This window comes from Carcharhinus amblyrhynchos, chromosome 5 (assembly GCF_965287045.1).
Source record: "Carcharhinus amblyrhynchos chromosome 5, sCarAmb.v2.hapA, whole genome shotgun sequence".
Lineage (NCBI taxonomy): Eukaryota > Metazoa > Chordata > Chondrichthyes > Carcharhiniformes > Carcharhinidae > Carcharhinus > Carcharhinus amblyrhynchos.
In genome coordinates this window covers 2091568-2105156 of record NC_137328.1, presented here as the reverse complement: position 1 = coordinate 2105156, position 13589 = coordinate 2091568, and the positions used below count along the sequence as shown (strand labels likewise).

General features: G+C 43.8%; 1 protein-coding gene across 2 annotated transcripts in view; it reads left to right on the top strand.

Annotated features, from left to right (window-relative positions):
* tek (TEK tyrosine kinase, endothelial) overlaps nt 1–13589 on the top strand; it is a 76784-nt gene that overhangs the window by 53423 nt on the left and 9772 nt on the right. Inside the window, exons 13-18 of one of the 2 annotated variants that reach the window (XM_080188315.1) lie at nt 1413–1700; nt 2305–2607; nt 6624–6787; nt 7920–8133; nt 8831–8941; nt 13019–13209. In XM_080188315.1, the coding sequence (XP_080044441.1) occupies nt 1413–1700; nt 2305–2607; nt 6624–6787; nt 7920–8133; nt 8831–8941; nt 13019–13209 (1271 nt within the window). The remainder of the gene's footprint in view (nt 1–1412; nt 1701–2304; nt 2608–6623; nt 6788–7919; nt 8134–8830; nt 8942–13018; nt 13210–13589) is intronic. The other variant, XM_080188316.1, reaches the window with a different exon arrangement.

Below are 13589 nucleotides of genomic sequence, written 5' to 3'. Positions count from 1 at the left end.
CTGCCTGGAAGGGTGGTAGAGGCAGATTGCCTCATATCCTTTAAAAAGTATCTGGATGAGCACTTGGCACATCATAACATTCAGGGCTATGGGCCAAGTGCTGGCAGATGGGATTAGGTGGGAATTCAGGTGTTTCTAATGTGTCAGTGTGGATTCAATGGGTCAAAAGTCCTCTGCTGCACTGTACATAAGAATATAAGAACTAAGAGCAGGAGGAGGCCATCTGGCCCCTCGAGCCTGCTCCACCATTCAATAAGACCATGGCTGATCTCTTCATGGACTCAGCTCCACTTACCCGCCCGCTCACCATAACCCTTAATTCCTTTACTGTTCAAAAATCTATCTATCCTTGCCTTACAAAATTCAATAAGGTAGCCTCAACTGCTTCACTGGGCAGGGAATTCCACAGATTCACAATCCTTTGTGTGAAGAAGTTCCTCCTCAACTCAGTCCTAAATCTGCTCCCCATTATTTTGAGGCTATACCCCCGGTTCTAGTTTCACCCGCCACTGGAAACAACTTTCCTGCTTCTATCTCATTTATTCCCTTCATAATCTTATGTTTCTATAAGATCTCGTCTGCTTCTTCTGAATTCCAATTAGTATAACCCCAGTCTACTCAGTCTGTCTTCATTAGCCAACCCACTCAACTCTGGAATCAATATAGTGAATCTCCTCTGCACCCCCTCCAGTGCCAGTATATCCTTTCTTGAGTAAGGAGACCAAAACTGTACACCGTACTCCAGGTGTGGCCTCACCAGCACCGTATACAGCTGCAACATAACCTCGCTGTTTTTAAATTCCATCCCTCTAGCAATGAAGGACAAAATTCCATTTGCCTTCTTAATTACCTGCTGCACCTGCAAGCCAACTCCTTGAGATTCCTGCACAAGGACACCCAGGTCCCTCTGCACCGCAGCATGCTGCAATTTTTTACCATTTAAATAATAGTAGCTTTTGCCATTATTCCTGTCAAGATAGATGACCTCACATTTACCAACATTGTACTCCATCTGCCAGACCCTCGCCCACTCTCTTAGATTATCTATATCCCTTTGCAGACTTTGAGCATCCTCTGCACACTTTGCTGTGCCACTCACCTTAGAGTCATCTGCAAATTTTGACACACTACATTTGGTTCCCAATTCCAAATCATCTATGTAAATCGTAAACAAATTATGATTCTACGATTAGTTAAAACAGTGGCAGCAGAATTCTGGATGATACAAACTGTTGCTTGTAACAGATACACTTAAATTGTGTTGATCTACAGGGAGTTCTATTAATCCAGTTGTCAATATTAAGAGATGAATGTTTAACATGTTCATGATTGTTTATGATTGATTAAAATTGTTAATGAACACAACCCATCAATGGTAAAGACTTTTCTGTGTTTCTGTGTGTGCTACACAGCTCTTCCTGCTCCACTGGGGTTTAAAGTTCTGCCCAAAAGCCAAACATCCCTTCGGCTAACGTGGCAGCCAGTCCCCGGCAGCCTGGAGGAAATCACCTACCACGTGGAGTGTCAAGCAACCAATGACAGTAGAGGGAAGCCCACCATCCTGGAGGTGCCTGGGAACCAGTCGAGTCTGGAAATCGAGGGCCTGCAGCCTAAGCAACAATATCAGTGTCGAGTGCGAGCTCAAACCAATTCAGTGGGAGAATGGTGCGACATAGTAACATCATGGACATACAGCAACAGTAAGTTATTCCCTTCCTGCTGACTGCCTCTGGCATTTGTGTTTATTAATATCATCCAGAAAAGAGAGAGTTTGAGTGACTTGTCCTTAATTATAGAAGAGTTTTAGAATCGCAGAATCCCTACAGAGCAGAAGGAGGCCATTTGGCCCATTGAGTCTGCATCTCATCCAGGTCATATCCTTGTTACCTCACACATTTACCCGTAATCCCCCTGACACTAAAGGACAATTTACCATGGTTTATCACATCTCACCTGCATATCATTGCTAGGATAGAGGTCGAAAAAAATGTTTCTGGAGAATCCAAAAGTATGATCCATTTATGCAAAATAGTCACTAATTAATCCGATGGGGGGGGAGTTTAGGAGAAACTTCTTTATCCAGAGAGTGCTGAGAATGTGGAACTCGCTGCCACAGGGGGTGGTTAAGATGGATAGGATAGATATATTTAAGCAGAAACTGGATAAGCAAATGATGGAGAAAGGGATAGAAGGATATGCTGAAACCGGCCTCCACTTTACACAAATTCTGTTGGGCTCCTCGGTCAGCTGGTTTGAGAGCTGAGCTCAGTGGGGTTGACACCAAGTTTCTATTGACTTTGACAGAAAAGCCTCCTGCTCCCGCCAACATCAAGATTTTTAATATCTCCGACTCCTCGGCATTTATCTCCTGGTTAATCGAAGATGGCAACTCAATATCATCTATCGTCATACGTTACAAAATCTACGGGGTGGAGGACTACACTCAGGAGACTGAAATCAATGTGAGAGAAAACCTTGTTTCAGAATTCCAGCTGCGAGGACTGGAGGCTGATTCACCGTATCTCGTGGAAATCTACGCAAAGAATAACATGGGAAAGAGTGATCCTAACCCCACCATGGAACTGCATACACTGCCAGAGTCTGCAGGTACAACTTTAGTGGTAACTGTATAACGTGAGCATGTATCTGTGAATATACACGTTATAGATAAAACTATATAAAATTACAAAGCCAGTTAGATATGCTTGCAGAAAATTTCTCTAACTGTCATTTCAACGGAAAACAAAGCTTGTTTAATTTAATTTGGTTAGCAGCTTAGTTAGTAATCTGGATGTGTCAACACTGACTCAGGGAGTACTCTTACCGCAAAGCCAGAAGGTTATATATTCGAGTGCCCCTCCAGGAGCACAGAAAAAAGGGCATTTCAGTGCCGCATCGTCAGAGGGTCAGTACTGAGGGAGTGCCGCACTGTCAGAGGGTCAGTACTGAGGGAGTGCCGCACTGTCAGAGGGTCAGTACTGAGGGAGTGCCACACTGTCTGAGGGTCAGTACTGAGGGGGTGCTGCACTGTCAGAGGGTCAGTACTGAGGGAGTGCCGCACTGTCAGAGGGTCAGTACTGAGGGAGCGCCGCACTGTCAGAGGGTCAGTGCTGAGGGAGCGCCGCACTGTCAGAGGGTCAGTGCTGAGGGAGCGCCGCACTGTCAGAGGGTCAGTGCTGAGGGAGCGCCGCACTGTCTGAGGGTCAGTGCTGAGGGAGCGCCGCACTGTCTGAGGGTCAGTGCCGAGGGAGCGCCGCACCGTCAGAGGGTCAGTGCTGAGGGAGCGCCGCACCGTCAGAGGGTCAGTGCTGAGGGAGCGCCGCACCGTCTGAGGGTCAGTGCTGAGGGAGCGCCGCACCGTCTGAGGGTCAGTGCCGAGGGAGCGCCGCACCGTCTGAGGGTCAGTGCTGAGGGAGCGCCGCACCGTCTGAGGGTCAGTGCTGAGGGAGCGCCGCACCGTCTGAGGGTCAGTGCTGAGGGAGCGCCGCACTGTCTGAGGGTCAGTGCTGAGGGAGCGCCGCACCGTCTGAGGGTCAGTGCTGAGGGAGCGCCGCACCGTCTGAGGGTCAGTGCTGAGGGAGCGCCGCACCGTCTGAGGGTCAGTGCTGAGGGAGCGCCGCACCGTCTGAGGGTCAGTGCTGAGGGAGCGCCGCACCGTCTGAGGGTCAGTGCTGAGGGAGCGCCGCACTGTCAGAGGGTCAGTGCTGAGGGAGTGCCGCACTGTCAGAGGGTCAGTGCTGAGGGAGCGCCGCACTGTCAGAGGGTCAGTGCTGAGGGAGTGCCGCACTGTCAGAGGGTCAGTGCTGAGGGAGTGCCGCGCTGTCAGAGGTGTGTGTCTCAGTGAAACATTAAATTAAATACTTGCCCATTTAGGTGGATGTAAAAGATCCAACAGTAATATTTCAAAGAAGGGCTGGGGAGTTCTGGCCAATATTTATGCCCTGATCAACATCACAGACACAGATTCTCTGTATGGCACTTTATGGGATCTTGCTGTGCACAAATCGGCTGCCACCTTTCCTACAACAGTGGCCACACTTCAGAAACAAAACTTGATTGGCTGTGAAGTATTTTGCGATATCTGGTAGTCCTGAAAAGCACTAAATGCCAGCTGTCAGAGTTGTTACGTGTCTGATCATATCTGTGCAGTATCCTTAGCTTCATGTGAATAAAATAATAACTGAGCTTTTCTGCTTTTATTAATCCATTTTGATTGCTGCCTCCTATAGAAATAAATAAAAGGTTCTTTTATCGTTAATTTATAAATTGCTGTGACCACACTGACTGGGACATTTACTATTGTGAAATGAGCAAGGCGTTCTACCTGAAATGATACAACATTAGACAAAGAACAAAGACAATTCCAGCACAGGAACAGGCTCTTTGATCCTCCAAGCCTCACCGACCATGCTACCCGACTGAACTAAAACCCCCTACCCTACCGGGAACTATATCCCTCTATTCCCATCCTATTCATGTATTTGTCCAGACACCCTCTGAATGTCACTACTGTATCCATTTCCACTACCTCCCCAGCAGCGAGTTCCAGGCACCCACCACCCTCTGTGTAAAAAAAAACTTGTCTCAAACATCTCCTTTAAACCTTATCCCTCACATCTTAAATCTGTGCCCCCAGTAATCGACTTTTCCACCACAAAAGTGACACAAAAACAGAAAATGCTGGAAAATCTCAGCAGGTCTGATAGCATCTATGGAGAGAGAGAATAGAGCCAATGTTTTGAGTCTAGATCTTCCCACAGGTGCTGTCAGACCTGAGATTTTCCAGCATTTTCTGTTTTTGTTTCAGATTCCAGCATCTGCAGTATTTTACTTTGTATGTAGGATAAAGTGACCCCTGTTTCCAGAGCAGCTATTTCATGTGCTGACAATGTAATTGTGTTCCATCTGTGGACTGACAACAAATATGAGAACTTCTGTCAGTGCACTCCATATCACCCTGATATGGTTTAATAATTATTACTTGATGTTTGTACTGCGATAGGGTTGTTGAGTGTTCCTGGTTGGAAGTTGGGAAATTGTGGGCAGATACTGCTTGTTTTGCAAATCCGCTTTTAATCCAAATGTCATTCTTATCTCTACAGTTTATCCTTTAGAATTCACAATAGGTTTAGTAATCTCAATAATAGGTTAGTTTGAGGTTATAGTCCAATACATTGAAAAAAATAATCACTTTGTTAAATAAGTGCAGGAATTTACAAACTGATAGTAACATCCCCAAAACATCTAGATTGCTATTTACACACAGTTAAATTCTTAACAGTTGGAAACTCCCCTATAGCTCACAGGATGTCCTGACCATTTATTCATTGTTTCTGGTGTCTGTCTCTTCGAGAGGCAAGTCATGATGTGGAGATGCTGGTGTTGGACTGTGGTAAACACAGTAAGAAATCTCACAATACCAGGTTAAAGTCCAACAGGTTTATTTGGTAGCACAAGCCACTAGCTTTCAGAGCACCTTGGTCAGGTGAATGGGAGTTCTATTCACAAACAGGGCACATAAACACAACACACGACGTTGTAGAGTCGCTGAGCAGAGACTGATAGCCAAGTTCTGCACACGAGGACGGCCTCAACGGGGACCTTGGGTTCATGTCACACTATCATAAGAGAGGGGATTAAGGGTTATGGGGAGAGGGCGGGAAAGTGGAACTGAGCCACGACAGATCAGCCATGATCTTATTGAATGGCGGGGCAGGCTCGAAGGGCCAGATGGCCTACTCCTGCTCCTATTTCTTATGTTCTTATGTTCTTATGTTCTTATCTGTAACCCCCACAACTTACCTGGACTTACAAAATCTTATTAACTGTCCTGTCTGGAGACAATACACATCTCTTTAACCTGTGCTTAATGCTCTCTCCACTCACATTGTCTGTACCTTTAAGACTTGATTAGCTGTAAAGACTCGCATTCCAATCATGATTTTGTAAATTGAGTTTGTGTCTTTATATATCCTGTTTGTGAATAGAAATCCCACTCATCTGACAAAGGGGCAGCACTCTGAAAGCTAGTGGCTTTTGCTACCAAATAAATCTGTTGGACTTTAACCTGGTGTTGTGAGACTTCTTAATGTATTTGAGAGGGTCAGAGATTTACCAGAATGATATCAGCTATGATCAATTATGTGGAGGGATTGGAGAAGTTTGGAGTGTTCTCCTCGGGACAGAGAAGGTTAAGGGAAGATTTAATACAGGAGTTCAAAATTATGAAGCGTTTTGATACAGTAAATAAGGACAAACTGTTTCCAGTGGCAGGAGGGTTGGTGACCAGAAAGACAAAGATTGAATATAATTGGCGAAAGGACCAGGACGGACAGTAAGGCAGTTTTCCGGCAGTGAGTTGTGAGCTGGAAGGCAGTGCCTGGAAGAGCAGTGGAAGCAGATTCAATAATAACTTTCAAAAGGGAAGTGGATAAAGAATTGAAAAGGAGAATTTTGCAGTAGAATGTGCAGTGTAAGTGGGACTGATTGTACAGCTCTATTAATGATCCAGCACCAACAAAATGGGCTGAATGGTCATCTTCTGGGCTGTAAGGTTTTTAATTGTCTTCATAAAGTGTAAAGTCCCTGAGATCCATCTGAACGTTGATGCTGTCATTCTCCAGCAGAGTATTACAGACGCCAGCGAGAGGGGAGGCTGCTGCTTTACGCCATCCTGGGATCTGCTGGAATGACTTGTCTCACAATCCTATTGGCCTTTTGCATTGTGCTTCACTTCAAGAGGAACAACTTCCAACGGAGAATGGTCCAAGCTTTCCAGAACAGCTCGGTACGATCGACTGACTAAACATTGCCGGCTTGACACCATTGTTTCTCTTAGTGAGATATAGACAAAATCTTTCCAATAGTAAAATGCTGCTGTTGTACAGGACTGTAAAATATCCCTCAACATCAGTCTAAAAACACTAGTTAATGTTCACTGGACAGCCACGTCCACAGAAGTGATATTGCTTTGTCATCCAATCATCCACTCTAGCAACATAAGAAGGCCATTCAGCCCTTCAAGTCTGTTCTGCTACTCAATTAGATCGTGGCTGAACACATCTTAACCCTGGATAAAAGCAAATTACTGCGGATGCTGGAATCTGAAACCAAAAGAGAAAACGCTGGAAAATCTCAGTAGGTCTGGCAGTGGTCATCTGGACTCGAAACATCAGCTCTTTTCTCTCCTTAAAGATGCTGCTGAGATTTTCCTAGCGTTTTCTGTTTTGGTTGCATCTTAACCCCGTCCATCCACCTCGGTCACAGAACCCGCAACCCCTTACCCAACAAAAATTTACCCCTCTCAGTGTTGAAAGTTTCACACGGCCCCCAGCTGCAGCATCTTTCTGGAGAAAGGAGTTGCAAATTTGCACTGCCTTTTGTGTGAAGGAGTGCTTCCTGAAATCATCCTGCCATTGCCGTGCAAACTCAGGTGGCATCAGTTGGCAAAGATAGCTTGCTGTTACTCTTCAAATAGAATTGCCGTTGGTTGCTCTCTCCTTCTTCCTGAAAAGGGTTCTCCTACAACCCTCTGCTCTCAACACCACCATCAGGCCTCCTGGGCCAAGCAGGAGATAGATCCTGAGACATGATGTCTTCATTTGCACTAATAGAGGGTGAGGCCTATCCTTCAAGTTAGGCCTGGTGTCCAGCTGTGGAAGGCCTCAGTCTCAGTCCAGCCCATCAGTGAAGATGTTACTGGTCCCCATCACCCCTTCTGATGCTGGACCGTATCCCCACGGGCCATGAGAACCCACCAGTGAAGACAAAATAAATGGGCTTCAGTAAATGCAAATCTGAGTGGCAGCCGGATCTCAGCTCCAGCGATGGTATTCCCACGGTCACTGTGAACTATTTTAAGTTTAAATATATTTTTCTAGTAGAATAACTCTTAACCGGCTTTTCTTTTTGCTTTGAAGAGGGAGGAGCCTATTATTCAGTTTAATTCGGGGACCCTCACTTTGACCAGGAAACCAAAGCCTCAGTTACGAATGCCAATCGTTTACCCTGTTCTCCATTGGGATGATATCAAGTTTGAAGACATTATCGGTGAAGGGAATTTTGGACAAGTCTTGAAGGCTCGAATTAAGAAGGATGGACACAAGATGAATGCTGCCATTAAAAGAATGAAAGGTAAGACTCCTTCATTATATAGGAAGGTGGAAACAGGAGGCCATTCAGCCCCTCGAGCCTGTTCCTCCATTCATTTAGATCACGGGTTGTTTTATATTTTAATCCCATCTACCCACCTTATTTCAGTAACCCTTAATCCCCTTCCCTAATTAAAACCTATCAATCTCACTGTTAACATTTCCAATTGACCCCCTTATCTTATCAGCATTTTTGAGGGAGTTTCTGGTGTGCACGCTCCTTTGTCAACCCTGAATAACTGGTTCTCCAAATGCACATCTCCAATTTCCTTTGCATCCCCTTCGGTGACCTTCAGCTGCTTGGGTCATTGATTCTGGAATTCCCTTCCTGACCCTCTCCATCTCTCTTCCTCTCTCTCTTCCTCTCGTCCTCTAAGATGCTCCTTAAAATCCAGCCCTTTGATCAAACTTTTGGTCACCGTCCTAATAATCACTTTATCCAGTTCACTGCCCATTTTGTTTGACAGTCACTCCTGTGAAACATCTGAGGGCACTTTAATACATTAAAGGCACTATGTAAGTACAAGTTGTTGTTGTTGTTAATTGGCATACAAGAGTGAGGGAAAGGTACTAAAAATGTAGCCATTTGATTTTGAGTACTTGCAATTGAAAGATATAATTTACTATTGGGAAGAATTTTGCTGCAGCCCTAATTGTGATTCTTACTCCTCCTCCTGCAGAATATGCTTCCAAAGATGATCACAGAGACTTTGCTGGTGAACTGGAAGTTCTGTGCAGACTTGGACACCACCCCAACATCATTAACCTGCTGGGAGCCTGTGAACATAGGGGTACGGATTCCTCATAATCTTCTCTCCCACTGTGTGATGCAAGCCATTAATGTGATAGAAATACATCAAATGCTGGCAGGAACTATGGCTCCAATCTGTGTGTCACTGCTTTTATATCAGTTTTATGAAGGAATATTAATGTGATGAAACATTTCTCATCTCTGGTACATTTAGTATAAGTTTTCACATCACCAGGTGTCAGTCTGTTGTGTGCGTTATCACAACTCAGATGCAGTGTTTGACTTACACTTAAGATGGTCGGAAAACCGCGGAGAGTATAAGGGAAAATATTCCGATTATTCTCCTTGTGGGTGAGATTCCTTTCTGGAGTGACAGATTGTTGAATAGCCATAATGCGCCATCATTAAACAGTTCAGGCTGATCTACAGGGCTGAGAAACAGTACAGGTACTAATTCAGATATGACTTGTGTACAACTCCATCAACCAGGTAGCAGAATTAGTGTTCCCAATACTGCAAGCATCTCTTGTATTCTGCCCATCTCTTGATCCATATATGGTTAAGGAATAGATGTTCATACTAAGAAACTTACAAGTTATTGCACTTAATAATGGGTTCCAAAGGCATTTTTTTGGTTTTCATTGTAGTTAAGCCTCCACTGTTAACTACTGTTAATAATCAAACCTGTATTGTAGTCGTCATTAATGACACACACAATGGTAGCAATTATTAATAACCAGAGATATGTGCATGGTAAAATTTCTCATTATCCCATATGTTATAGATTTCAGGTTTGAGGGAATTGTTGGATAAGCTTTGTTGAATTCCATCATCCGTTTCTCCTTCCCTAGGGTTAAGTGAGAATCTGCATGTTTCTAAGTATTATCTCATCCGATTAGCTAAACTTCAGTTTTAACAAGAAAAACTCCCCACACTTGACTCACTCCCTAATTTTCCAGATGCATGTCAGAGGCCTTGCCAATATTGCCTTGTAATATCCCTGACCAGCACGATCTGCTGCTGTTTTTTTCCTGTGTTTCTGTGATACCTCATTATCAGTTGAAGCTACTCTGACTAGAAATCTGTTCCACTCAAACTGTCATTCCCAAAGAAACATGTGTAACAGGCACAAGTTAAAAGTTTAGTTTTCCATCAAACTTGAAAACAATTAGAGGACTTTGCTTTTCCATTTCAGAATGAATACATATTCATTAGTAGCTTCATGTACTGAATTCTGGAGAGTTTTAATTTTTCTTAGAGGTCTGTCAAGTACAAAAATCTTTAAAAGCTTTATGATGACTGATCCTCATAAGAGCAACAATGGGACATTCCTGTTCTTCCCTTGGTCATCCTTGCAGCGTTAATAAAGAACTATTCTACAATTATAATGTGGAGATGCCAGTGTTGGATGGGGTGGGCACAGTAAGAAGTCTCACTACACCAGGTTAAAGTTCACCAGGATCAGAAATTGGTTAGCTGTAAGAAGACAGAGGGCGGTAGTTGATGGGAAATGTTCATCCTGGAGTTCAGTTACTAGTGGTGTATCACAAGGATCTGTTTTGGGGCCATTGCTGTTCGTCATTTTTATAAATGACCTGGATGAGGGTGTAGAAGGATGGGTTAGTAAATTTGCGGATGACACTAAAGTCGGTGGAGTTGTGGACAGTGCGGAAGGATGTTGCAAGTTACAGAGTGACATAGATAAGCTGCAGAGCTGGGCTGAGAGGTGGCAAATAGAGTTTAATGCAGAAAAGTGTGAAGTGATTCACTTTGGAAGGAGTAACAGGAATACAGAGTACTGGGCTAATGGTAAGATACTTGGTCGTGTGGATGAGCAGAGAGATCTCGGTGTCCATGTGCACATATCCCTGAAAGTTGGCAGTGTTGTTAAGGAGTACGGTATGTTAGCTTTTATTGGTAGAGGGACTGAGTTTAGGATCCATGAGATCATGTTGCAGCTGTACAAAACTCTGGTGCAGCTGCACTTGGAGTATTGTGTACAGTTCTGGTGGCCACGTTATAGGAAGGACGTGGAAGCATTGGAAAGGGTGCAGAGGAGGTTTACCAGGATGTTGCCTGGTATGGTGGGAAGGTCTTACGTGGAAAGGCTGAGGGACTTGAGGCTGTTCTCGTTAAAGAGAAGAAGGGCTGACTTATTAGTGGCATATAAGATAATCAGAGGATTAGATAGGGTGGACAGTGAGAGCCTTTTCCACAGATGGAGATGGCTGGCACGAGGGGACGTAGCTTTAAATTGAGGGGTTATAGATATAGGACAGGTGTCAGAGGTAGGTTCTTTACTCAGTGAGTAGTAAGTGTGTGGAATGGCCTGCCTGCAACAGTAGTGGACTCACCAACATTAAGGACATTTAAATAGTCATTGGATAAACATATGGTTGATATTGGAATAGTGTAGGTTAGATGGGCTTTAGATTGGTTTCACAGGTTGATGCAACACCGAAGGGCCTGTTCTGTGCTGTAATGTTCTATGTTCTAGGTTTATTTGGAATCACGAGCTTTCAAAGCACTGCTCCTTAATCAGGTGAGTTAAAGGAGCGACATTCCAAAGAAGATTCCAGATAAACCTTTTGGACTTTAACCTGGTGTTGTGAGATTTCTTACTATTCTGCAAATAATCTGTGACGTTACAGAGCTCTGCAGATAAATGAATGGAAATCAATGCCTGAAAAGAAACACCACAGACTAGCAAGGGAGTATTTTAGACAAGTATCTTGTAGATTTGTTAACCGTTTATACAAATTGCTTCTCCATTGGAAGAGTGTTGGTTCCAGAATATCTGCATTAACTCTAGGATCTGAAACCCATCAGAAGGCTAATGCAAGATTTGACAGATGTGTTAAAAATCATGAGAGGTTTTGATGGAGCAAGTAAGGAGAAATTGGCCCCTGTGGTAAGAATATCAGTAACCAGATTGAAGATGATTTGCAAAAAGGACTAGGGAGAGAAGATATTTTCTAACAGAGTGAGTTGTGATCTGGAATGTGCTGACTGAAAGAGAAATGGAAGAATATTCAAAAGTAACTTTCAAAAGGGAATTGGATAAATATTTGAAAAGGAAAAATTTGAATGTGCAGCTGAGGAATATCAGTGAGTGGGACTAATTGGATAGAACTTTCAGAGGTAGCATCGATACCATGGGCCAAATGGTCTCCCGTGCTGCAAGATCATCTGAATTCCTAAACATTCACAGTGGGATGAGTTAAGTTGCTGTATTTGAATCTTTGATTTGATTTAATTTATTATTGACACATTCATTAATACACAGTGAAAAGTATTGTTTCTTGCACACTATACAGACAAAGCATATAGTTCACAGAGAAGGAAAGGAGAGAGTGCAGAATGTAGTGTTATCATCACATCTAAGGCATAGAGAAAGCTCAACTTAATGCGATCCATTCAAAAGTCTGATGGCTGCTGGGAAGAAACTATTGTTGTCTCGGTTGGTATGTGTCCTCAAATTTTTGTATCTTCTTCCTGATGGAAGTAATTGGAAGAGAGAACATCCAGAGTGCTTGGAGTCTTTGATTATACCAACTGCTTGTCCAAGGCAGCGGGAAGTTTAGGCAGTGTCAATGGATGGGAGGTTGGTTTGCGTGATGGATTGGGCTACATTCATGACCTTTTGTCATTCCTTGCAGTCTTGGGCAGAGCAGGAGCCGTACCAAGCTCTGATACACCAGAAAGAATGCTTCCTATGGTGCATCTGTAAAAGTTGGTGAGAGTCATAGTGGACATACTGATCTGGAAAGCATCCTGATTTTAATTACTCCATCATTAGTGGCCCAAACGCAAAGCCCTGGAATCCCCTCCCTAAACACCTTCACCTCTCTTTCAGTATATCCCTTTAAACTTTTCCAAGCTTTCAATCAGTTGCCCCAATCTCACCCGTGTGTCTGAGTTAGGTTTTTGTTTGATAACACTCTTGCGAAGCACGCTGGGACTTTTTTTTATATTAACGGTGTTACCCAAATGCAAGTTATTATTGTCGTAAGTGTACTTTATCCCTTCCCTAGAAAGCTGTGCTGCTAGGTCTCATCTTGAACCTGTGTCGAACCCCCACTCTGAATGTTCTGTGTGATCTTTTATACTTTTGCAGGATATTTGTACGTGGCAATTGAATTTGCACCACATGGAAATTTGTTGGATTTCCTGCGGAACAGCAGAGTGCTTGACACTGACCCAGCTTATGCCATTGCCCACGGCACTGCCTCTACCCTCTCCTCACAGCAGCTGCTGCAATTTGCAGCTGACGTGGCAAAGGGCATGGATTATCTCAGCCAGAAACAGGTTTGCTTCATTTCTGTCATATGATCCCAATCATCATCTTCTGCTGTCGTTAGGATGCGGTTTGGATTTTTGTCTCGCTTTGTTGGTCAATTTATCTCCTTATTGTCTTCATTATATTTTCAGTCAGGGTTCAGTGTGGGGAGGGAGTGGGGAATTCAGATATTTCAGTGGGTTAATACACACAGCATTCTCCCTCAAGACCCCAGTATAAATCTAGTCCAGACTGATTGGATTAGTGTCTCTATCTATTAGATGCAAGAATCCAAGAAGGAAGTCTGTACCTCAGTTAGTAGGGGATCCAAGGAACAAATTTCTATTTTCCCAGGCCAATCGGTAAGAGAGGAGATAATTCTTTTGAGCTCCAGCTTACATTTAGGGCG